General features: G+C 44.0%; 2 protein-coding genes across 3 annotated transcripts in view; one reads left to right on the top strand and one right to left on the bottom strand.

Annotated features, from left to right (window-relative positions):
• Positions 1-1,275: 1,275 nt before the first annotated feature.
• Positions 1,276-9,873, bottom strand: KLF6 (KLF transcription factor 6). Of its 2 annotated transcripts, XM_036888222.2 has the most exons (4): positions 9,563-9,873; positions 6,259-6,832; positions 4,752-4,875; positions 1,276-4,288 (listed from the first exon to the last, which is right to left on the bottom strand). In XM_036888222.2, exons 1-4 carry the CDS (start codon positions 9,662-9,664, stop codon positions 4,237-4,239), a joined length of 852 nt encoding a protein of 283 aa, XP_036744117.1. In that variant the 5' UTR covers positions 9,665-9,873; the 3' UTR covers positions 1,276-4,236. The 2 variants fall into 2 exon arrangements, with proteins under 2 accessions (XP_036744117.1, XP_036744116.1); XM_036888221.2 differs by lacking the exon at positions 4,752-4,875 and having other exon boundaries at positions 9,563-9,853.
• Positions 9,663-25,823, top strand: part of LOC130683084 (uncharacterized) — a 36,997-nt gene continuing 20,836 nt past the window's right edge. The window contains exons 1-2 of the mRNA XM_057499343.1: positions 9,663-10,583; positions 13,154-13,282. Coding sequence (XP_057355326.1) covers positions 9,663-10,583; positions 13,154-13,162 — 930 coding nt within the window. The 3' untranslated portion in view covers positions 13,163-13,282. The remainder of the gene's footprint in view (positions 10,584-13,153; positions 13,283-25,823) is intronic.

Genomic DNA, 25,823 nt, shown 5'->3' on the forward strand with positions numbered 1-25,823 from the left:
ACCTTATTTGAACATAACTGAGCTGTTCGGCATAGTGTTCGCATGACAAAGTGGTCAAGTCTTACTAGTAGCCGAGAATGCATTATCCAGCCTTTATTTAGATGTACAGTCAGGATAATCCAACTATTAGTCATCTTGGCATGTGCTTCAGAACACAACACACCCATGAGTCCTGGCGAAAACTGCATCTACTTCCTGCTCCCTCCCACACTACAGCTCCTTTGGAGCTGATATTGCTGGTATTTTTACTATAGCTCAAGAAAGAAAATTACTTAACATGCCTAATCTAAGGGTGCATTTGAACTTCCCCTCCCCAATGATAAAATTAAAAGCAACTAGTGTAAACTCCGCACGTGTAGCAAAATGAAGATGTGCTGTGAAGAAAAGTAGTGAGCCCTCAAGCAGCTGAAAACTGAGAACTTCCTTAAACTAAGAACAAGGTTAAGCTCATTCCTACGGAAATTTCCATCACCCATATCCCCTTCTAGAAGACACACTTTGGTTTACCCCATCACAGTGATTTTACTGGTCAGCTTCATATCTGAAAAGGAAAGTGTAGATGGACCAATTGCTACTGATCACACAGTAAAAGTGAGACTAAGATCTAAAGCCACTAACATGAAACATTTACAAAAAAACCAAAAGCTAATGTATTTTCTAACAAGCTCTACATTTAATGGATCCCATTGTCTCCCCCCCCCCCCCCGCCCCACAGATATAGTCATCTGGTGATCATGTAAACAATCCTTTACTTTCTGCCCTGTTTTATGGAGCTAACCAGTTAAGTTGGGATGCTCAGAGGTTTGCCTGCTGTCCCTGTCCGTCACCTTCCTCAGCTACATCTCAGCCAGGTGTGTGGGCCAGGTCAGAGGAGGCTGGCTCGGCTCTAGGTGCTTCACTGAACAGGACTGCTGGAGCCCGTGGGCATGTCAGGGTCATTGCAGCTTCCTGTGCAGAGGCTTCTGCAGTGTATTCCCCTGACTGAAGTGACAGGAAGATAAAACACAGCAAGTGTTTCCCTACTGTGACCCAAAGCCTAGTGGTTGCTTCTATCAGTTTCCAGAGAAGAGAATTAAACACATTTCAGGGGAGCAACATCAGGCTTCTCTTTCTGCATTAGGTCCCAGACCAGGCTGTGAAACTGGAAGGGAAGGGAGGCAGGAAAGCGGCTCTCAGTTTTGCACACGGAAGATTTCCAAAGGAGGAGCCAGGCTGATTAACAACAGGCACCTGTTTCAACACATCCCCCGCCACACAAAAACACCAGACTCAAGATGCTGATAAGAATTCTTTTATGTTATTCGAATAAAAAATACATTCATACAGAAATATAACAATCTTGCAAAAAACAATTTCAAATAAAATCTTGTAAAACAAAATTTTACAAAAATCTTACAAAGATTCTTTAGATAACAGGGTGCTTCAAAAAAAAAAAGAAATTTCACTAATAGAAATTTTTTTTTTTAATGTCAAGCAAAAAGTTTCTGCTTGATTGAGGCTCAGTTATCACCTGAACAGAATGTAATTCCTTATGTACTTGCTTATTATGAAAATTACAGGCATTGACATATGGCACCCAGCCCCACCCCATCAAATAACTCCATGGTGTTTCCTAAGTGAGACAAGCCAGTGCAAGTCTTTTTTCTTCTTCTTTTTTGTCTTTTGTTTACCTTCTTGCTTAATGGAATTGGTTATGGCTAAGCATACAGCAGGGCCAGACAAGGAGTTTCCCAAAACCCAGCAAATCAAGTGCCTGGATTTGGAATTGCCAAAAGAAAAGTGCATTTCCCCCCTCAGCAAAATGAAATGAGTTCTTTAGGTAAGTGTATTCATCAGCCCAGATAAAAAACCGGTCATGTGAGCTTTCATCATTGCTCATTTCCAGGAAGAGCAAACAAAATACCAGCCCAGCCAGACTAATATGTGCATACACACACACACACACACACACACACAATGTATATGTATGTATATATCTTTATATATATGTATATATAAAGAAAAGATCCACACCCACCAGCCAGCAGCTGGATGAAATATCAACTGTCCATGCTGCCGTATGCCAATTCGGGGAAATTACTTGTTGGAAAAACTGGAAGAATCTATGTGCTGGAAAAAATAGCTTCATCTGCATAAAAAGCATTCTAAAAAAGAATCCCTGTGATTAGCTTACTGTTAGGTTAGATCTTCTAATAAGGCTGAAATTCAGAATCAAAACCATAGTGTGTCCGAGGCCAATTAGTGGGCTAGTATTCTGTTCGTGCCACTTTTGAATGGCCAAAAGGTGCCCTATCCCAGACCTGCCAATAATGATGAGGAAAGTCAGCAGTCTGGAATAGATTTGATGCCAAGAGTCCGTAGCAAATCATTAAATTAAAGATAAAACTTTTATAAAAGTTATGGTTTTCATTTTTACTTCCTTTATGGCCATTTTGAAATTTCTTCACAGGCTGTGGAATTTTCTAGCTAAACATTCTAAGTTCTCCTTAAAAAAATATTTATATATTATCTATATATATGTATATATACACACACACACACACACACACACACACATACACATACTATACACACAAATATACATACACAAGAATTCTGCCCACTTTTTTAAAAAAGTAATATACTTTCTGTATTACCAACAGATAGCTAGATAGATATGGAAGCTTGTGCCTTTTAAGCAAATACATTAACATTGTTTTTTATACTTCTGTACTTTTAATATGTGTGAAAACATTACATATTAAATACAGCCGGTGTGTGATCTATACAATTGTTGTGCAAAGTCTATTTGACAGTCTCACGGTGGCAGAAATGGTCCAATTTTCCAATTATCGATGTGTTCTCCACTTTAACACTGACAGTCAAGTTGTCTAAAATACCAAGTAAATACTGACTTGTTTGGGGAGTTTTCACCTCTTTGTCTTTGTGAAAGAGGACCTTAAGGATATTTTTTTATGTATTATACATCGATACAGTACAATACCAGGTGAGAAAAGAGCCTTAATAAAGCGTGCATCACCCATACCCCTGTATGAGACCCCCACATAAGGGGCCACTTGCATAAGGCACCATTAAGATCTACAGTGCATTAACAGCTAGAAAACCAGAAATTAGTCCTCAAGGCATAAATAAGAGAAACTTAGCTGCATGAGAAAACAGTTTCTAAGCTTTAGTGGTTTTATCCACCCAACTGAGAACAATTTTAGGTTTTAGTCTAATGTAACATTAGACTAGCAATTCCCAACCCCAGCATTCTTCACATCCAACGTGTGTCCAATGTCTTCAAAGGGCATCACGAGATTCTCCAAAAAGGTAATTCAAATTCAGAATCATTTAAAAAATACTCCTATGCTGCACAATGCCTTTCTGGAAGCAGAGTGTTACCAAATTGAAGGGGGGGTAAGGATTGTGTATTGCCAGGCCCAGATGGCTAGGGAATCACTGAATCTGACCAATCATATCTTAGCTGCTCAGTAACCAGAATTAAAATTGTAGTCCTGATTTAAAAATGGAAAAGCAGATAGTTCCCCAGACCATGCATTACTTTTGTCTTATAAGGAAAAGTTATCCACGTGTTATATTTGTAAATACACAGCTTATACAATGGGTAACATGAGCTCTGTTGTAGCAAGTCGAACAAGCTACTTGACACATTGCACGTTTCAGAGCTGCACCGGACACTACAGTCCTCTCACAGGGGAAGGGCCCCCCACCCCACACACACCCCTCACCACTCCGTGGTCCTGACCGCCCACTCCCGCCCTCCACGTGTCCCTTTTTTTTTCCTAAGGCGCAGACCCCACCCCCCCGGGAAATGACTGGTGGTCATCTCATCTCATGGCATATTCCTCACACACAAAACATTCAAACTACATGTTTTCATTCCTTGCAGTCTTCCTACCACAGGGACAAGACTGCTGCTTCACACAGTCCATGACAGATCTTCCACACACTCAGCCAGCAGCGTTCTCTGCACACATGCTCACGGCAAAGGCTTAGGGACCACGCAGAAGACAGGTACCAGTGGCGAGTTCAGAGCCACCCAAACACCACACACCACGGATGCTTTGCTGCTTCTGACATGACTCTCTTCGCCCTCGAAAGACCTTCCAAGTAGGGGTCCCAGAGGCCACTCGGCAGGGTGCAAATGGCATGCTTTGGCTGGAACACGCACCCTCCTTCCACGGCCGTCTCAGCCCGGAAGCCTTTTCAGCCCGAAGGATCCTCTCTGCTCCCTCAGAGGTGCCTCTTCATGTGTAGGGCCAGGTGGTCGGACCTGGAGAAACACCTGCAGAGCAAATCAGCATCAAAGCAGTTAGGTCTCCAGCCTGTTGGGGTGACAGGCCTCCTGCCTGCACAGCCCCACCTAAGTCTCTAGAAGGGAAGGTAGGACCCCTTGGGTTACCAAGATCCATGCTTAGCGGCAGGGCATTCCCACTGATAGGAATATAAATGAGGGAGGGCTTCAATCAGCTCTTTGGAGAATTTCACCTGACCTTACTTTGCCCAGTCTTCGAATTTGAGAACTAGTGAAAGCCAATCTCCAGACAGTGTGAGACATCATTCCACTCCCATGCACCAGGACACAGTGCTTCCTAACTTGGACAATTGGCATATTAGAGATCTGTGTGAAGTCTGGGCTGGAAAGAGAAATGCCAACGCAGGACAGAAAATTCCTGTCTCCCTTCGGGCTCACCATAGGCCTGTTCCCTCAGGATGACATTCCCGTGCCCCACGCATCACACACGTACCTGTCACAGTGTGAACATTTAAAAGGCTTGGCACCAGTGTGCTTTCTGAAGTGTCTGGTTAACTCATCACTTCTTGCAAAACGCCATTCACACCCTTCCCATGAGCATCTGTAAGGCTTCTCTCCTGGGAAGAGAGCACACAAGCACACATGATTTCACCGGCCGGGAAAGCGTGCTGCAAACAGGCAGCAGCAGACAAAAGTCACCTCATTAGCAAGCCCTGGTGGCCCAGGAATTCATAATAGACCTCAATTAGGGATGTTGCTGGCACCCCCAAGGTGACAAGCACGATCTCTTTCCTGACCTCACCTGTGGCCTCAGGTGCTGGGGAAAGGACCAGGCTCAGCCAAGCCGCAGGACCGCAGTCTGAGCTAAGATGACAGAAGAACTGCTCAGACTGGAGAAATACTTCCGAGGTGATGAGTCCACCCACTGGACCCACAGCCATGGTGAGGGCAGGCTTTTATTGCTCTCTCCATGGAAACCGATTCTCTCAGCACTTATTTGCTCACTCACTTCCCTGTGGAACAAGGCTTTGCAGTTTCCTCCGGGAAACTACATTTCTCCGCAACTGAGGTCATGGGTTTCTGGGAAACCCCATTCCAAGGTCTTCAGAGCACTTCCCAAATGATGACCAAGTGACTGAGTCAGCCTCCTCCCCTGCTCAGATTAGAAATATGAATCCACTAGAAATGGTACCAGAGGAAACTAAGGATTTTGCCACAGCCAGCCCTGGAGTGTGCTGTCAGGACTGAAGGGGGCGGCTCCAGGACCCTAAGCCATTCTGGGTCCCTGGATTGGGGGCTCAGAGGTCATCTCTCATACTTGGGAAGATGAGAGTTTGTGTGGCTTGGGCTCTAAAATCTCCTCCAGATCTAGAATTTCTGCGATTTTTCACCAGTTAACCTAGAGTACCACAGGACTTTTAAATGGAACTTTCATTTAGGCTGTGGTATCTCACCAAGAAGTTGTTTTTGTTTTGTTCTTTTTTAACTGGTATCAGAGAACAGAGGCCACCTGATACATAGCCAAGTTCTCAGACTGATCAATACTGCTTGTCTGGAGTCCATCGGTCAAGCTCAGTCCTCACACCATCACCAACAATGGGTGCACCACAATGCCTAGCCACCCTCTCTCCTGACCCTTGAGTTTCATTTCAGGAAATCAGAGGCAATGCCACGTAACAGTAGGCATGGACACTGTAGGCCAGGCACAATGGGCCCTGATGACCTGGATAGTTGGAGTGGGTGGGGGATTGAGTACAGACAAGAGTGGGATTTACCTCGTTTGTTTAATCAGAAAGTGTCACCCATTCATGGGGCACACAAGTCCAGTCTTTGAGCTCCTGTTCTGCCCTCCCCAGAGACCCGACTCTCTCAGGGAAAGAAGGAAGAAGTGCGGACAGTCTGCTCTGACAGCCTCCTGAGAAGCCCCAGCCCTCCCAGGGCTGGTGCGATTTAGTGGCGCCCACCAGCAGCCCACCTCCTGGGTGGCAGGAGAGACTCACCTGTGTGAGTGCGCTGATGTGCTTTCAAGTGGGAGCTTTTGGTGTAAACTTTTCTGCAGCCATTAAAGTGGCACCGATGGACCCTTCTGCGGCCATCTGGGGAGGCATCCCCGCTACCTTTGTCACCTGGCTTCCCCGCAGTCCCACTGCGCATCTTCCCAGGAGGGTGCGGCTCACCGGGCACACAGCCCCACAGGTGAGAAGGTTCCCTGCTCAGTTCTGGAGACGAAGGGGGTGTGGAGGTGACAGAGGAGCTCAGGGTCCCCGAGGTGACTAAAGCTTCGCCGATAGGGTCGGAGGTAAACTTGGTGGTAGGCGAGAGTTCCTCGGAGCTGTCAGATGACTCGCTGCTCACATCAGAGTTCAGGCTGTTGGTCTCCAGGTTGTAACCACAGCTGGGGCTGTTCAGAGCATCCTCTGGGGGGCTGGAGGAAAGCGGCAAGTCCGAGTCCTCCTTTTTCTCCCGGGCCAGGATGATTTTGGTCCACAGATCTTCCTGGCTGTCGAATTTGATTTCTGAGGCTGACACGTAGCAGGGTTCACTCTGGAGGTAACGCTCCAACTCCAGGCAGGTCTATGTGGAAGGAACCAGAGGAGGCACATGATTGTGATGACAAGCAAAAATGGAAGCGAAAGCACATTTCCAACAACATGCAGGAGTCAAGGGCAAGGATCTGCACCCTGTAACCAAAGTCCCCATGTCTTTAGAAGAATAAGAGGACAGCTGTTTCTAGGAATGGGTATTGAGTCAATAAAAACCAGAGGCGAGACCTCTCCTGGCTCTACAAATGGACTGATGGCCACAGTGACTAATGGTCACTAAGCCAGTTTTTGTTAGTTTCCAGTATTGACATTTCTAATGAGTTTCTGTAAACCACACAAAGAAAACCAGCATCAGACCCACACCCCCCCGGACAGGTTTAACCAGATTATCTGACAGTCTCAAGAGCCATGTGTATTAAGGAATGGCCGCCATCCTTTCTCACACACAAGGCAGAAAGGCTGCCCTGTGCACAGTGCAGTAGGTTCTGACATTGCATGGGTCTCCCTTCAGAGACACAGCTGACAGCACAGGGTCACACTCAGCAAGCAGACACAGCTAGCTGATGGCTGTATTCAGGGACGTCAATGGAGCTGCAGAGAAACCATTTCCTGCAGAGCCCAGACCTAGCAGGCCTTCAAAGAATGCCATTCTCAACTGCAGGGCCATGTGAGCACATAACTTTAATGACTTCCACAGTGGTCAGAGGAAAACAAGAGCTTCAACAACAGGAGTGTAGAAATAATTCCAGAATGGCCATCTGCTATTGTGAAGGATGCAGGAGGGGAAATTCCTCCCAGCCCTGCTGGGAGTCCCACAATGGACAAGAACTTTATCTACTGGCCAAGAGTACAACTGTATGAGTCATCACTCTAGTTCTTTCACGCAATGCCAAAGGAGACTTCCTTTTGAAATTCTGACCAGCAGCCAAGAAAGGACCCGGTTCACATATACATGCAGTGTGTCATGGACAGAGTGCCCCTCCCCAGCCCACAACCAACCTTTCAAGAAGCTACAACTGTCGAGAGACCAGCATCCCCTCTCCCCACCATCTCAAACTTTCTAGCCACTGGAAAAGAAAAACGGTAGGAAACATTTTAGGATTAAATTATGTCTGCCCTCATCTTTACTAGAATCAACTGCCTACATGTCCATATAAGGCTGTCTATACTACTGCAATCCTACAGATTTAAGTTTTTACAGCAAACTCTGCTTTTCTTAGCACATCATTTTCAGGACTAGCAGAGCCTACCCAAAAGGGCCCATGCTTGCTTACTGAGCAATATGCCTGCAATCAAAATATAGCACATACCCTTCCCCTCCCCCCAACTAGTCGGTCACATAGCAAGCAAACGGGGAAAACAATCGTTATTTTCTGTCTACCCCTAAAACTAGACGTCTGAGTTACACTGCATACGAGTGTTCTGAGACAGCAAGTATTACTGATGTTCCAAAGAAAACATAAAGCACATTTATTGAGATCTTGTTAAACTTTAATAATCTGGCTGATTTAAAATCTCCATTACAGTGATAGCACTGGGGACAGAAGGAAGCTCTCTGAGAGTTTAAAAGCCTCTGAGGGCAACCGGGAGCTCAGCCTGGCTGTGGCCCAAATCCCAAATGCCCCAAGGAAACTACTTAGATCAATTTCAATCACGTCCTAGGGAGCAGCTCCTTTAGGAGGAAAGCGGGGGGGAGGGGATAGGAAGGCAGGAGACGGCTGGGAACGACTAAGCTGGCATGTGAAGGTTGCCACACTTTGCATTTCATTCCTCTTAAAAGCTTTCAAGGCTTTGAGACCCACAGAATGTATATGATCTGCTAATTCACTTTGTGACAAAAAGCAAAAACCATAGCCGGACTGAGAGACAACATCAAATCCTCCTCCTATCTTTTTAAAAACAATGGGGCAAGTGTCAGAATCTTTGTCCCTTCAGGCAATCCTAAAGGGGAGGGGGGGCGGGAATTAAGTTTCTTAAATGTCCTATGCCAAAAATTCCAGTTCCACTAAAAAATGCCGGAAACTGGGGCTCTTCTTCCCAAATTCAGACTTGAAGCAATTTGGGCAGGCTCATCGTCATATGACTGATAAGTCACTGGTTGTGCAAACATTGTTGGATTTTTTTTTTTTCTGGTTAACAAAAGAAGCAGGTTAGAAAAACAAGGCAGATTGAGGCAAATCTTAAGAATTCCAAAGAAGGAAGAGAAACTGAAATGGTCTGGTAGGGGAAAGGAGCTGCTGGATGTTTCGCTGGGGAGTTTTTTAATTAAAAAAAAAATTCTTTGTACAAACACCAAAAACAGCATAACAAAAACAAAATTTCTCAAAAAACAAAACAAAACCCCCCAAAATCTTGTCAGGTCTTCCACGTTTCTATGACAAGATCCAGCTGTGGAGTCTAGAGCTGGTACAAGCGGCAAACTTCCGCCAAGGGCTCGGGCCGGGTTTGGACCGCGGAGCTGGGGCTGCCCTCCGGAGGATGCAGTTCAGGAGCCCCAGAAAGGGGCAACGACGCGCGGCTGCGCCCCACGCAAATGACACCTCCGCTCCACGCTGGCAGAGGCCCCTTTAAAGTGCTTCCGCCACAGCGGGCAAAGGACATGCGTTTTAAGACTATTTTAATTTAAAAAATTTTTACCCAAACCATTAAAAAAAAAAAGAAAAGAAAAAGAAATGCATCTCCAACCACACACCATCCTGTCCAGCGTGCATGCACTCCCTCCTCGGTGCGCAGGCACCTGGCACACGAGAGTCCTCTTTACCTGTTGCCAGTACTCCTCCAGGGAGGGCAGCGCCGAGAAGTACCCGGTCTCGTGCACAATCTGGAGTTCCTGGAAGATGCTGCACATGGGGAGCACATCCATGTCGGGGAGGACGGGGCAGCCCCGCCGCGCGGGCGTAGGGGGTGTGCGGGCTGGTCGGGAGCGCGGCCGGGCCTGCGCGCCGGGGGAAGGTGCATGCACACGGGGCAGCGCGGGCGCCGCGGATTCGGGTCCTGGCGGAGCGGGGACGCGCCCGAGCCCACACAATATTTGCAAACAGCGAACTGACTGCAAACGTAACCCCTGCAAAACTTCCCTATTCAAGCTCGCTGCCAGCCCACCCCCCACGCCCCACGTGATGCGCCGCGCCCGCCCCGCGCACCGCCCAATCACGCCGCGCCCGGCCCGGGGGCCGCGCGCCGATGATGTCAGCTGCTGCCAATGGTGGACGGCGGCTCACCGCGGCCCCGCCTGGCGTGACCGAGCCTCTCCATCACGGGCCTTGCCATTGGCGCAATTCGAACTCCAGGCTGTCCTGATTGGAGAGCCATCTCGCAGGCTATTTTTAGCAGGGTATATAAGGCGCTGGCCGCCGCGAGCTGGAGGAGTCGGCGCTGTGAGATGTGCGGCCGAGCGGCTCAGTTCGCTGGTCGCCGGTGGGGAGCGGGGCTTTCTGTCCGCTGTCCGTCTGCCGGCGTGCTGCCCCGGCCCCGGCCCCGGTCACCGCGGCGCTGGACCCAGCTCCATCCTGTCCCACGGACCCATCCCCGGTGCCCGGTTCCTTTCTTGTCCCCTGGAACCCCACCTGGTCACCAAGTCCCTGGACCTGTTTCCCGGACCCGGCTCCATCCCTGTCCCCCGGATCTGGGCCCCGGTCACTGCGGTCCCGGACCCGTGTCCCGGACCTCGGCCGCAACCCTGGACCCCGCGTGCCCGGCTGCGGACCTGTGCTGCGGTCACCCCAGGCCAGCAGTCCTTGTCCCTGTCCAGGCCCGGGCCCCGTCTCCGCCTCCCCGCCAAGGTGTCCCCCTGCTCTCCTTTGTCCCTCTGACTTCAGCCCTGGAACCACTCTGCTCCCCTCAGTTCGCCTCCATCCCCTTTTGAACCCTCTTTTTGTCCTGCTTTCTAACCTTCTACCGTCTTCATACCGTCGTCTCCCCATTCCCCTTGCCTCACCTATCTTCTGCCTCCTCCATCCCTCTCCCGTTCCTTTATCCCCTTTTGTACCCCCTGGTCCCTTCCTTGCCCTTGTCCCCCTCTGCCTCTTTCCATCCCTTCTCTCTCCCCATCTCCCTTCATCCCCTCTATCACCTTCTACACCCCCTGCCCCCCGTATCACCGTCACCCTCCATCCCCTCTCTCCCCTTTTGTGTTCCCCAGACCCCTTCTTTGCCCTCCATTCCACTCTGTCCCCAGACCTTTAGTATCTGAGACCCCAGGGGTTGCCCCACAGATAGGGTGAGGGGCTGCAAGCCTAGCAGTTGGGGCATGCAGGGGGTGGGGTTCAGAGTCACTGGGATGTGTTGTAGGTTAATCTGAGGTCGTTAGTTCAGTTTCCATCACAGGGTCTAAGGGACACACCTGAGTGCCCAAGTACCAGTCACCTGCAGGAAGGAGGGTCAGAAGGGCTTGGAAGATTGATATTGGATATGCTGGCTGTTAAGAGGGGTATTTTAGGGTAAAGGGTATATTTCATACTCTGATTCTGTGGAAAATAATTTTGCCACAAAAAAGAGATGCCCTGCCATTACTGGTTCTCAGGCAGATCCTGGTACTAGAAAAGCATCCACACCACCTGTGTGTTCTTGCTACAGATGCAATTTCCAGACTCCAGTGGCTCCCAAACCTACAGAATCAGGAGCTATGTGGGAATGGAGTTGTCACAGCCATTGTGTTTGAATGAACCCCCCCCCCCAGGTGAATCTGTTGCCCCCTAAAATTTGCAAACCAGGGGTCTAGAATTTAAAATGTCCTTTTACTTGTTACCTTACAATATAACAGCCCTCATTCTAAGAAAACGCAGAGTCTGCTTCTAATTGGGAGAAATCTGTTCATCTTGTAGAGTTGCAATCTCAACCTCTGCCAAGGGTCACAACTAGGCTTTTCCCAAGAAGCTAAACAATTTAAATTAGGTTGAAGCTAACATTCAATTTTTTTTATATATATATAAATTTTCTTTAAAATATACCATAATGTTCATTTTCAAGAAAAATGCTAAGACCACAGAGAATGTACATGCTATATTTTAGCAGACCAGGGTACACCAGGATTATGACCCTGTAATATTCTAGGTAGGGATGTGTATTTGTGAATCAGAAGTTAGAAAAGGTTATTTTTTTGTAGCTATTACACAGAGTCTGTGATGATGACCCAAAGTGAATTAATAAAAGAAATTATTGACCTGTGTTTGCCTTATTTTATCCTAGAATTAAAGGACCAATTAGCCTTCTGCAGGTGCTAACATGATCCTGGAGTCTATTTTCAGGAGCAGAAATGATCTGGCCTTGAACCATCCACAGGATGAGCCAACCTCAGTGACCAGCAGCTTATATTGGGGATATGGTTACAGGAGTAAGGTTGTAATGGAGACAGGGTTTTCTCACTAATTAGCAGCAATTACCAAGAAGGAGGAATCCAGTAGGATGCAAGTGAAGGCCTGCTGCATCCTGGACCTTAAGGAGGACAGTTAGGGGAAGGAGATGTCCCCAGATGAGGACATCCTAATGGCTCTTTCTGCAATGCATATGAGTGTCATGGTTAGGGTTTCCTTGTTTACCTTGGGCAATTATTCATTGTTTTAATAATTTTCTTTATTTACATTCTTGTAGAATATAAATTTGTCCTTGTCTCTTACATGCACTGATGAGTACTTAGAAGATTGTATAGTTTATTTCTTAAATAGTGAACCTAATTGGACACAATACAGATACACTCAAAATGGGAAATTTCAGGAAAAAAAATGTAAAAACGGGATCTGTAGACTGATTTTCAAAGAGAATAAGATGTATGACTTCCTGCTGTACCCATTAGCCATTCAACATATATTACTATACCCTGTGACTGACTGGGTATCTGTGATTCACACAATTAGAAAATGGGCAAACTCCCTGAGGTGGGGGAGACAGGAGGTAAATGTTAAAACCAGAGTGTTATACTCCTCACCTGGTTTGGTGGAGAAACAGTGGCAGCTTCCTATGTGCAAAAGAGTATGTATGCATGGGATCTGATTAATACTAGCTCCACCTGATTTTCAAAAAGATCTACAAGAAGAATCACAGAAGGCCAAGGTCATGGGGAGTGTGGCCCAGCACAAAGGATGGACTGTAGGCGCTAGTTGTCTGTGCTTCATTTGTGGTCTAGGTCATGTCTCTTAAATAGGAGATAAATATGTTTATTTGAATCAGCTTGGTAGACTTGAAAGACAATGTCTAAAAATCTCTGGTTCATGGCAAATACGGTCAGTCAATAAATTGGAGGCATTATTCATCTTCAGCATTCTGCCATCCCTAAGTTTGCTGTTGATATTTTACAATTCCCCCTTTTTATAATTCATGAGCAAATGCAGACAGTAAAATAAAATCCCCTTTGCAGGTCACATAGTCAATCAGAGGCAAAGTTGAGCCCAAAGGAGCCACCTTTCCCAGCCCCCAATTGAAGATTCTTGCTCCCTGACCAGCCTTACACTCCCAGCCACGAAGAGAGAATTCTAAAGTCCAATTGGTGAGCACAACCCTGCTCCCCACATCTGCTTATCCCCTCAGCTGTCCTGCCACCTGCCTCCACCACCTTTGCCAGAGGGTGGACCTTCTTGTGTGCTGGCCCCAGGCCCTTGGGGGGCCTGGATGTTAGAGGTATTTGAGCCCCCAGAGTGCTGTGCCTTTTTCTCACACACCCTCCACCTACTCCCTTCCTGTGCCTTCTCCTCTTACTCCTCCCAGCACATGCATTTATTTTAATTTTATTTATACCACTAAGTTTTCACATTCAGAAACACATTGCAGATAAAGTTTGCACTTAACTTTCAACTAAGTTTGCAATAACTTTCACTAAGTTTGCACTAACTTTCAACTTAAAGATTTAGAGGATGATGCTTGGTTTTGAGTACTTTTGATCTTCCCATTCTAGATACCTCAAGAGGGGCTCTAAAAAGAGTCTTATGATCTGTTCCCAGGATCATTCCAGTGATGCCCAAGTATTTTGAATGACAGTGCTTCAACTGTTGGGCAAGAAGCAACTTATATTTTGTTTCTGTATCATTACCAAAACATCAGTTACTCTGTGATGTTTAGGTATAGATTCACTCTTTAAAATAAATATTAGTGCTGAGAATAGCTAATAAGAAAAGTTTCCAATTGATAGTATTTAATAGATACTCAACTTAATTTATCAACACGTGGAATGTGCTAAGTACAATGGCTAATATGCTTCCAGGCATCAGAGTAGAGAATTTATATGTACCTAAGACCTCCATTTAAGTAGCCCTCTTTTAAAAAATATAACAATCAATATACGTTCACTATGTTAGGCATAGCTAAGCCATTCTGTGTTGTCCACTTAGTGTCCCTAGGACCCTGTGAGGTAGGTATTATAATCTACATTTTAAAAATCTAATGTAAAGCTCAGAGAAAGTGTGTGAATTGCCCAAGATCCTAACCTAGCAAGTGGCAGGATAAGGATTTGAATTGTGAGCTTTCAAATTCCATAGACATGGCAGCCAGCCTCCTTACACTCTTAAAGAGACTAAAAAGAATGAGGACTTTGTAGAATATTTGATTTTTTTCCTATCACTAGGGTGGGAGAGAGCAATATTTTCCTATGAGTTTCTTCATACTATTCAGAAGCCAAGCTCCAGGGAAAGCAAATCAGGAACAAAGTCTTTTATCAATGATTGCAATACTTGAGTCTACGCATGGGGGAAGGACCTTGGCCCCATCTCACACCTTTTATAAAACTAACTTGAGGCTAATTATTACCTCAAATAAAAGGCTAGTAAATAAAGAGCTAAACTATAAAACTTCCAGAATAAAACAGGAAAAATTCACCATAGCTAGACGATAGGCAAAGTTTTCTTGGACAAAACACAGAAAACAATACCACAAAAAAATTTATTTTCTGATTCATAAATTAGACTTTATTGAATTTTTTAAATTGAAGAATAATTGACATACAATATGGCATTCATTTCAGGGGTACTTGATATTTATATACATTATGAAATGCTCACCGCAATAAGTCTAGTTACCATCTGTCACTATACAGAGTTGTTAACAGACTTCATCAAAATTTAAAACTTAATCAAAGGATATCACTAAGAAAATGAATAGACAAGTCACAAATGAGAGAAATATTCCGAAACATATATCCAGTACTGAACAGGTACTCGGGATGTATAAGTGATATACAAGTCAATAATAATATTTTTTAAAAATGAGCAAATGATTTGAACAGATACTTCACAGAAGGTACACAAGTGACCATAATAAGCATGTAAAAATGTGTTCAGCATTAATCATCAACAGAGAAATGTGAAATAAAACCCAATAAAATGGCTAATGTGAAACAGACCTGAAGCACCAAATGTTCATGAGTATGTGTGTAAATGGCCAGAACTTTCTTACACTTTGTAGGGATCTAAAATGCTACAACCACTTTTGAAAAAGGTCTGGTCACTTTTAATAAAATTAACATACACGTACTCTGTGATTCAGCTCATCCATCTTCCAGGCATTTAACCAAAAGCACTGAAAGAATATGTTCACTAAGATATTTATAAAAGATCATTCATAGCAGTTTATTTCCAGTAAAAGTAAAAAACTGGAAATTGCCCAGGTGTCCCTCACCAGGAGATGTGGTGGTCTTGTATCACGTGACATTGTTCATCAGTATATGCAGCAGCATGAGTATCTCAGAAACGTTAAGGTGAGTGAAAGAGGCCTTGGACACACAAATACCTACTGTGAGATTCAGGTTACATTAAGTTCTAGAAGCAGTAACACTGATAATTGTTTGCCTCAGGTAAATAGGGCAAGGGAAGGCATAACGGTGATGGTGATGGTGATGATGGTGGTGCTGGTGGTGGTGGTGGTGATGGGTGATATGCCTCTTTTATGTCTGGATAGAGGTGTGGGTTACACATGTGATTGAATTTGTCCAAACTGAATCAATAGTACATTTAAGACATGTGCATTTAACTTTCTGTAAATTTTACCTCTTCCTCTTCTCAGAAAAAATAAAAGCAAATACTAAAACTTTAGTTAAAGGTGTTCAAATTGCAGAGGGGAAGTGTACGCAGGTATGCAGGGTGCTCAGAAAAAGGGGGGAATGTGCTATATTGACTTAAAGCATCTAATGAGTCAGAATATAAAATTAGTATTTTTTTATTGTGTATTAGTTTCCTGTGGATGCTGTAACAAATTACCACAAACTGGGTGGCTTAAACTGATTAAAGCTCAGTTCCCTCACTGTTCTGAAGGCCGTTAGTCTGAACAAAGGTGCTGCAGGGCCACTTCGCTGGAGGCTCTGGGGAAGGTCCTTCCTTGTCTCTTCTGTCTGCTGGCTTCCTTGGCTGTGGCTGCACCTCTTCGTCTCTCCTAACTGTTCACATAGCCTCCTCCAATTCTGCCTGCCTCAAATCTCCCTCTCTCTTCTCTTACAAGGACACATGCCATTACATTTAGATCCCACCTGGATAATCCAGATGAGCACATCGCAAGATACATTACTGCAAAGACCCATTTTCCAAATAAGATCCCACTCATAGGTTCCGGGGATTTGACATGGACATCTTCTGGGAAACCTGTTTTTGCACTGTTCAAGAAGAATACAGATTAATTTGTATTAAGTAGTACTTAGCAGTAGAAAAATGGAATATGATAAACTCCACCTAGTTTCTGACACTGTCAACAGTAAATACTTTTCTACAGGAGAGAATATGTCACCTAAAAGTTTAGACATTTTTTAGATAATATGTTCATTTTTAATTCTTTTGATCATTTTTTTCCTGTTCAAAACTAGTATCCATCAGCTCTTATGGGTGCAAGTCTTAATGTTCCCATTGAAAACTTGATAGAAGATTGAAACAAACCAACAAGGAGCAGGCACCCAAGTGGTGCTTCTTTAACAATTCAGTTGGTGCAAAGTTGAAGGCTGTTTGTGTTGGGTGTAGAGCTGGCACTTGGCGAAATGCAGAGGAGAACATATTTTCTGGCTTCTTACAGAAATAAATACATGAATTATCTGGATTTGTGAAAATGTCCATGTTCCTAGATCTCCATATCTTCAGATGAGGGATTAGGGATAAGGCGCCTCCCCTCCTAAATTCCAGAATCAAGTCATTAGCCCAGAGAAGGTGGCTGTAAGCCCTGCCATGGGAATGTAGAAGGGAAATATTGGTTTTGGCAATAGGAATGGGGAGTTTCATGGTGGTGATCTTGATGGGTGGTGACAATGCTGGGGATGATGGTGTGACAAACAAGCCCTGAGGTGGCACAGCCAGGTGAAAGCCTGGAGTGCATGGAGCTGAGCACTGGGGAGGAGGCAGTTGCCAGATGTGAGTGGAGCTTTTCTTGGAAATTGATCGTGGCGGGAGAGAGGATCATGATTTGGAAGGAAGAGCAGAAGGGATGTTACAAGAGGTGAGAAGGGTCTGCAGTGACACCAAATAGTACCAGTCACCCCATTTCCTGAGCCTGCGAACTAAGGTGAGGAAGGGTGAAGGCACTTACCTGAGGCCACTTGGTGGTGAGTGTAGACTCAGGCTGACACAGGCTGTGGAGTGGGGAATGGTCAGAGCCCACAGCTCAAGCTGTGGCAGCCTCAGGACAGAGGGACAGGGCTGGGGTCTGGTTGGGACAGACCAGGCTGGGGCCCACTTCACTGTGACTGTACTAGCGGGGAGACAGAGACAAGACTGGGCATTTGTTTCAGAGGAAAGTCATCAGGGTTTGGCAGCCGGGAGATGAGGCAGATTGCAATCCTCCCTCTGTCCAGGAGTGGGGCCCACAGATCCTTTATTGCTTTATTGTGCCCTCAGGCCTGGCTGGGAAACGACAGGGCTGTCACGTCCCTGAAAAGCCAGCCAGGTGCGTGCCCTTCCTTTAAATACCCTTTGTAACTAGTCCCCCATGGCCTTTGAGGCTCCACCCAAATGCACCCCAGAAGCTTTGTCCAGCACCCCATCAAAGTGCCAGCCCCAAATTGCGGCCTTTGTTACTTCTGCCCTAAGGGCCCTATGCCATGACTTTTCTCCTCCTTGAGGTCTCTGGGCTCCCTGAGGAGAGGCAGACCTCCAACTTCATCACAGGGGCATGAGGGACAAGTTTATGGCTGAGTCAGGATTGTAACTCAGTTAACTTCATGCAGACTGGTGGGTGGAAGGCAAACTTCCAGAGCATTCGCCTGTCAGAGGCCTGTTGTTGTCTGGTGTTACAGCTGTTTGTGAGCCCTTATTTTCCCACTAGACCATCAGCTTCTAGGCATTTGTAACAGAGTCTGCCAATGTCAGTAGGCACTCATCTAAGAGAATTTTCTAGAAGCAGTAACACTGCCTACTACTCTGTAAGACAGCCTCTAAAAAATAAGATTCAGAGCTAGAGTTTATAAGAAGGGGAAAAGGAAAGGGAAGATTGCCAAGGATTAATGATTGATGCATTTGGTATAAATCCAAAGCCTGCTACTGAGCATTAGATTGTTAAAGAAAAAATAAAAAAGAGAGGACATGGAAAAATTACATTTGAGTACAGAATGAAGATGAGCAATGGCAAGCAGGATTGAAGTCTGCCCTTATAAATAAATAAGGTATGATTGTGTTTTCTGGGAACACTTTTGATCTACTACATTCTAAATAAAAAGCAGCTACAGATAATGACTTCTAAAAACTTGGCGATCACTAAAAATTTCCCAAAGAAATTAAATTTACTAGGAGGAAAATAGTATAGATGGTCTTCAGATATTTAGCACCTACGAAAATATAGCACACAATTTAACTAAACAAACAAGACTTGCTTACACTTTCAGGATGTATACACTACCTCTTAGCACTACAAATATTAATGGCTCCCATTGTTGGTGTCTATCTTTGTCTCCTCTAAAAGGCTGAACAAGAGGGTACTTGCTCTCTCTTCATTATCAACTTTCAGCTTCATGCGTAATCTAGCTGCTCCCCAGTAAACACTTCCTGAGCTACTGTATGCATGACTAAGGGATGTGCCTGTAGGTTAATGATGTACTTCAAAATATTTTCTATTCTAGTAAAAGAAGATAAAGTTGGTTCTTTAACTATTATTTTACTTCACTTTTCTCCCCTCTTTTTGCCCATGTAGAAATTTTTGTTTTTGTCCTAAATAAGGTATATTTTATGCTGCTTTGCACTTAGGAACTTACTTACTGTATGAGTTGTAACCTTGAGTAAATGTATACCCATGGGGTAAGCTACAGGCAAACTCAGAAATATAAGATATTTTATAGTTTATTGTTTGCTGGAGAAATTGAAAGGAGAAAAATATAATGCACTGTAGGACAAGTGATCTTCAAGGTTACAAACAGCCCATCTTGATGATGTTCTGTGGTTGTTCCTGGACTGTGCCACTCTTTGTGGATTCTATTTTCTCCTGTTTCCTATGTGTATTCCTTAGTTTTTCTGGAGTACATCCACCAGAATGTCTTCCTGAGAAATGTGAAGTTCAACCTTCTGAGACTTCATCTAAATTTTCTTTGATTTTTCATACATCTGATTAAAAAGTTCACTGCATACAGAATTCCTGGTGTGACTTTCCTTCAGAACTTTGAAGGTATGACTTTACTGTGTCCACATTCAGTTTCTGTGCTTAGTTTAGCTCTTCCAGATTTCTGGTTCTCCTCGCATGCCCGTTGATACCTGGGGACCTGTGGTTTACTGTCCACGTCTCCCTGACACATGTCTGCTTGTTCGCACTGAGCTCAGGCATGTCTGGGATTTAGCTGGGTGGACTGACTCTCACCTCTTCTGAAACCCACCTTCAATGTGTTCTTGGCTACTGACTCATCAGCTTGCTCACCTTGCTTTGCCCACTGTTGCTGACTCTCTGTTTTCTAGGACCTTATTGAGACCTCCTATATGTCAGTGAATCCCTATTCCGTCCTGCTAAGCATTTGTTCTTACAATGTTGTGTTGCCATTTCAATGGGGTCTGGGGAGAATAGGGTCAAAATTATGGTCCTGTTCCTTTAGCTTAAACCAGAGGCAATTTCATAAAAAAATAAGCTTAACAACCCACAAAAAATGATCTAATTAAACATGTGTTCAAGGTTGTTTTTGTCTTACTCTGCCTGTGAAAGACATCTATTTTCTTCTATTTTAATGTACTGGGTTTCATAGTGCCTGATAAGTCTAAGATGTACAAAACAAAACAAAACAAAGACAACATTGAGGGAAAGGAAGAGAGAGAAAAAGGGAGGGAGGGGAAGAACAGAGAGAAAGAATGAGGAGTCGTGCAGACCTTAACCATGCTCACCATTTCAGGAGGGGCCCAAAATGAGCTTCCCCTAACCAGAGGGCTACACTGAGAACTTGGCAAGCATGTATGGCCAAATTGTGTGACACATTTCTCTGAAAAGAGCCATCTCTGGAATCAAGGTGATGTCCACTGCAGCTCAGTTCAGAAGGACCTGTCCTGTCCTTCCCTGCAGCTATCTCATTTCCACAAAACGTTAGCATTTTCAGATGAGTCAGAAGTCTTCATCATCTGTCTGGTGACACCTTTCCATTCTACTTATGCAAAAACATCACAAGCGTTCAGAGAAAAGCCCATTTTGTGTGTGAGCACCTACTCCTCACTGGGCACGGTGCTATGTCTTTGGAATGGAAGACTGGCCAGATCTAGCTCCCTACATAGCTCATGGTCCAGCTGGAGGGATGAGCATGTAAACCAATAGTATCTCAGGTGAGGACAGGTGTATGAGGGTGTGGGGATGGGAAGTGAGAGGACAGAGGGATTAGCCATGGATGGACCCAACAGGCTGAGGTCTGTGGGTACAGAGGCACAGTGATGTCCTGCAGGAAGTGCATGCTGAAAGGAATTATCAAGAGACAACCATTCCTCTTCCACCATCATTTTAAAGATATTTAAGGATTTCATATCCCTTTAGGTACTTCTTAATGTATAAATTGAATTTTTTTATGAGGTAGCATTTGCTCCTAGACTATCTCAAATACAAACTTCTAGGAGGTCGTGACAACCTGCACTTTGCTTCTTGGAAGAAATAACTATTTTAAAACTCTTAAGTGTGAACATGGAAGGAGTCTTCTGTTTGAAATTATATAAGAGTATTTGAATCAGATGTAGGAAACCTGGATAGCCGCTGCCCAGGGAAGACAAGACCATTTCAAAAATCCCTCAGCCCTGCTGTGTTTTATGATTCTGCAGCCAGTAGAACACCCCCACTTAATGGTTTTGTTGATCTGATAAAAAGCCTAGACCACCACAGGCAAATAGGGGTCTTTTAGAAGAACCAGAATCTCCAAGTGCCTTGGCCTCCTTCCTGGAATGTTCTCCAAGATTTATTTCTTGGTGGTGCCAAAGCCCCTGGAATTGGGGCAAATGCAAGCTGGCTTCCAAGTAAAAAGGGCTTTCTTGGACCATTTTCATGACTGGGCACTCGGAGGTGCTTCTTTTCCATCTTAGTAAGTGACCTTGTCCTTCTCTCATTGCTCCTGGACACCAAGAAGGAGGCCCCTCCCTCTCTGAGTCTCACACAAGTCCTGGGCAGCCTGGTAGTCCACATGGCCTTTCCCAAATCCAGAGGGGACACTTGGGTTCCAAGGATGAGCCTGATAGGGAGATGCTTGTGCACTTCACACTTCCAGGAGTCCCTGACTTGTTTGAAGGGCTCTGGAAAGTGCTGCCAAGGATGAGAGATTTTGGTGTCAGTCCCCAGAAATGTAATTTTGACAGCAAAGACCTTAATGATTTCCACCACTCCCTGTTTATTATTAAAGAACTCAGAATCCAGCCTGGGGGACCTCTAATAATGTGTGTCCTTGAGTTTAAACACAGGACATACAATTTGTGTCATTTAACTTCCCTCAGCCCCATGGACGAGGGTCCACTCTTAGAGACATAACTGGGTTTGAACTTAATCTCTACAATCAAACAAGGAATTTGACTTCATACATTGCTCAAGTTCTGAATTTCTGTTAAAACATTCTTCCATTACAGGAATGGTTGGAGGTTATGTGACATATGTATGCTTAGCTCATAATACAAGCTCTACTAATTACAAATGCAATTTTAAGGCACAGTGACCATATCCAGCCCTACTCCCAGGAAGATTCTGCAGGTACAAAAAGAGGGGTACCCACTCAGCAGACTGCAGAGGTTTGTTTTGCTCCTTCAGGTGCTAAGGGGTAGCCACAAGATGGACATGGAAAGGAGGGTATATTCCTGGAGGAAGAACACATGTTTTATTTTGTTTTTTTTTTTACCACGTTTCAACCTCTTCTTGGTTACAGAGGCATCTGATCACACGCTGCCCTTCAAACAGCCTCAGACCATAGGGAAGCCCCAGTGTCTCTACCACTGTGGTTCCTTCGTGGTACATGGTGGCTGTTTGTACAGCAGGCTGCACTTCCATACAACTTGTCCTTGTGATCCTGATCCAAACACACACCATCTTCCTTGATTTCTTTGTTTGCTTGGCTTTTATGTCCCCTAGAAATAGCCTTGGCTGGGAACTGGGCACTCACACAGAGACACACAGATACACATTTCCATATACAAAAACACACAGACATACAGATACACACACATACACACGAGTGTCTTTGGGCTGTATTGTGGCTGAATTAATTCATGGGCTGTTAGTTTGTAGCTGACTTAAGGCAAATTACAGCCTGAATGAGTATCTTTAGACTTACTTTAGAGAAAAGTATAATATTGTGATAAACACATTCATAAAAACATGCCAGGTTTCAAGGGTGTTTTAATTATTAATTTTAGGGACTGCGTGGGTGGTAAATACTTGGCTAGAATTACCTATCCTTAGTTCAATTGAAAGAAAACCCTCTGAGTGATGAGCTATTTATAACATTATTTTAAAAGGTTACTTGTTGAAATGTAGCATCTCATTAGGAGTTAAATCCTGGAACTGCCTGGCAAAAAAAAAAAAAAAAAAGATCTTTCAAAATAACATGCTGTCAGGGAAGCATGAAAACGCTACGGTGTGACTGTCTCTATATGAAGTGAGCATATAACCACAATGACTTGAACTTCTGTGGTGAGAAATCATGTCTCTCTCCTGAGCCCAGAAGCCCTTACAGGTGGCAGAGAGCAGATAGGTGTTTTCTTACTACTTTAAGGTAAAATATTACATGACAGAGCACAAGAAAACGTGTTACTCTAAAAAGCAAGTTGACGGAATCTGTCATTTTAGAGAACTAAAATTATCAAGGACTCTTCATGTCTTGAGAAAAATAATGGAGAAGAAATGTCAGGCACTGTGGTTTTCCTGAGTAGGTTTTAGCTCATCTGTATTACAAGTCATTTTTTGGGAAAGTCAATTTTTCACACATTTACAGAAATAATTTGCTTTATATCTGCAATGAAGGCTTGAAACCACATGCGTTTTTGAAGCTGCCAATCCAGGATAATGTCTGGGTTATCTTTTTTTTTTTTAATACCTAAATTAGATCTATGCAGAGTGTGGAAACAGCAGATAACTGCCAACACAGAGCTAGTAAAGAAAAATTTGAAAAGGAACTTTCTTTAAACATATCTTCCCACAAGACAAAGTAAAATGACAGTATTGTGCTGTTATCAACATAGTTGCATGCCACGAATGCTCAAATCATTTCAGAGATAATGAGACATTAAGTTTCTTGGGTCACTATTTAAAAATATAAAATCAACCGTTAGAGATAGAAACTATCCATTCTTAGATTTAAGGAGGGAAAAGCAGAAAAAAGTAAAAAATAAAATAAAGCCCATGTCCTTATAACATCTGAGTGTACTGTGGATAACTGAGCCAGCACAGTCCTAGTTCTCACAAAGGGAGATGGTCAGTCTTTGAGAGAAAGGGATGGGCAGGGGCTGTGTGAGCTTGGGTCTGGGGGTGCCCAACGAGGCCTGTGCATGAAGAGGCCCATGATGTGACCCACATGATCCCAGGGCTCTTCCATGGGGTCTCTCCATAGTGTCCAAGGGTGAGAGATATCCCTTATAAAAAAATTGGTGTAAACTTTTCTTGCTAGAAGAACCAGTGATTGACAAGAAATGTCATGTATCTAACTCCATAGCTAGTGAAGCCTTTCTGTTTCAGTCAGGAAAGGGGAGGAATTTGTAAACATCTAATGATAGAACTTAAGGTCTTCTTTCTTACTTATTTTAGGCACATTTCAGTAGTAGAGCATTGTTCTTGAATAGCCCATGAACTATAAACATATTCTCTGTATTTAGCAGGCATGTAGCTTTAGGGGTATATATGAAAATGTGTTTAAATGTTTCAAGCATTTGTACTGAAATGTATTTTTATATTACTAATTTGTACTGTGTAGATGTGAAGCTTTAATGGACAAAGATAAACTTTATCTTGACCCTGGTTGTAATGAACAAAAGTCCTGAAATCAGTAAAATTTTAACATTTAGTGCCTTTTAATATCTTAAAAAGTTCCCCTAACCCAGTGTAAGCTTCCAGGCAACAGCTGTCATGGTACTATAGTGTGTAAAAGGTTTTACAACTGAATGCAAAATTCATACCCTTAAAAATATTAGACCCACATTTCCTTTCATTAAAGAATACTCCTTTGATTCTATTATAATATTTGTGAAACCTATTTTGCAATATTTTAATGATATATTAATTGAGGAAGTCTCCCCAAATTTCCTAGAAAACATTAATTACAATTTTAAAGTATTAATCTACAAAAAATGTATAGCTACATTTTTCTCAAAAAAAAAAAAGGTTTTATTTAGAAAACAAATGCTGTTGCCTTGCAATAGGTTATTTTTTTTCAAATGAGCCAATACACGGAATAAAATATATGATCTGTCCTGGCTGAGTCACTTCCTGTTTCAATAACAAGAATGTCATCAGCTAAACGCGAACCAGCACAGTTTGTCACTGTGTATGTGGCTGTATTTGTACATGTTGCCAGAAAGTTCTTAGGAAAAATATACTCATCATTCTAGTACCAAAAAAGAAGCTTTCGGTGAACACTTTTGGCTGTAGCTGTTGCCTTGTTTATTATTTATGCTAGAACCGAAACTTCTCTAATAGAAAGGAGAACTCTTGCCTGGCAGCAAAAAATGGTACTGTAATTTTGCCCAAGGAAGCCATAATTTACTCCTGTCATCAACCTCTCACACAAAGGTGCAGTGTTTTCACAAAGATTAAGAGGTGTACTCCAGGGGTATGACAGAGAAAATCAGAAGACCTGAATGTTTGCCTAGCATTGCTACTAAGTGACTATTTGATCTTAGGTTTCCATTTCTATATCTACATGTTAAATAGCATGATATCTAATCTCTTCCAGTGACAAGCTCTACAGCTCCTTTCCTGAATCATGGAGTTGAGAGTGGCATTCTTTGTGTGATCAGTGCCTGATGCGCCCTGAATTTAGACCTGGCCCCCCGGAGATCTCTTGGGGCAAATTTTATATGATTCATCAGTGTGATTCATTGCCACATCACCTTCAGGGCAGGACAGCGATTGCCTCAGTGCTACTATTTTTGCAAATCACTGCAACTCAGCAGGTGAGGGATTCCAGACAGTGTTCTGGTCAGATCAGGTGGAAGACACCATCCAGAACTCTGAGGACATAGCTTGGGGGTTGGCAGGAAGGGAATGTTGGCCTCCAGTCGAACCACTTCTGAAATGCTCTCCTAGGCTGTCTCTGTGGTTAACGTGATTTAGGTCAGATTCTCAATACACAAAGACACATTTCAAAGCCCTTCCAACTTTCATCAGCCGGAAGCCACCTGGATGACTCATCAGAGGAGACATTCCCAGGAGTGAGGATCAGTCAATGTCTTATCAGAGATGAGAAGGACGTCCTGCCGTGGAAAGGAGACTTTAAACACACACTGAGTCACGGTTCTGCCCAGTTTTTAAATCCCATTTCCTGTGTGGCAGCATCTCAGTGCCAACCATTTCTCTTATAAAATCCCCATCAAGATTACATTTTGACCCTGTTGCTCTCTCAAGTGTGTGTTAAAGGTGCATCCAGAGTCTCACTGTAAAGGGACCAGTACAATGTAATAAATAACATCTTATTTGCATTCAGTAGAATT

Source organism: Manis pentadactyla, chromosome 3, assembly GCF_030020395.1.
Source record: "Manis pentadactyla isolate mManPen7 chromosome 3, mManPen7.hap1, whole genome shotgun sequence".
Lineage (NCBI taxonomy): Eukaryota > Metazoa > Chordata > Mammalia > Pholidota > Manidae > Manis > Manis pentadactyla.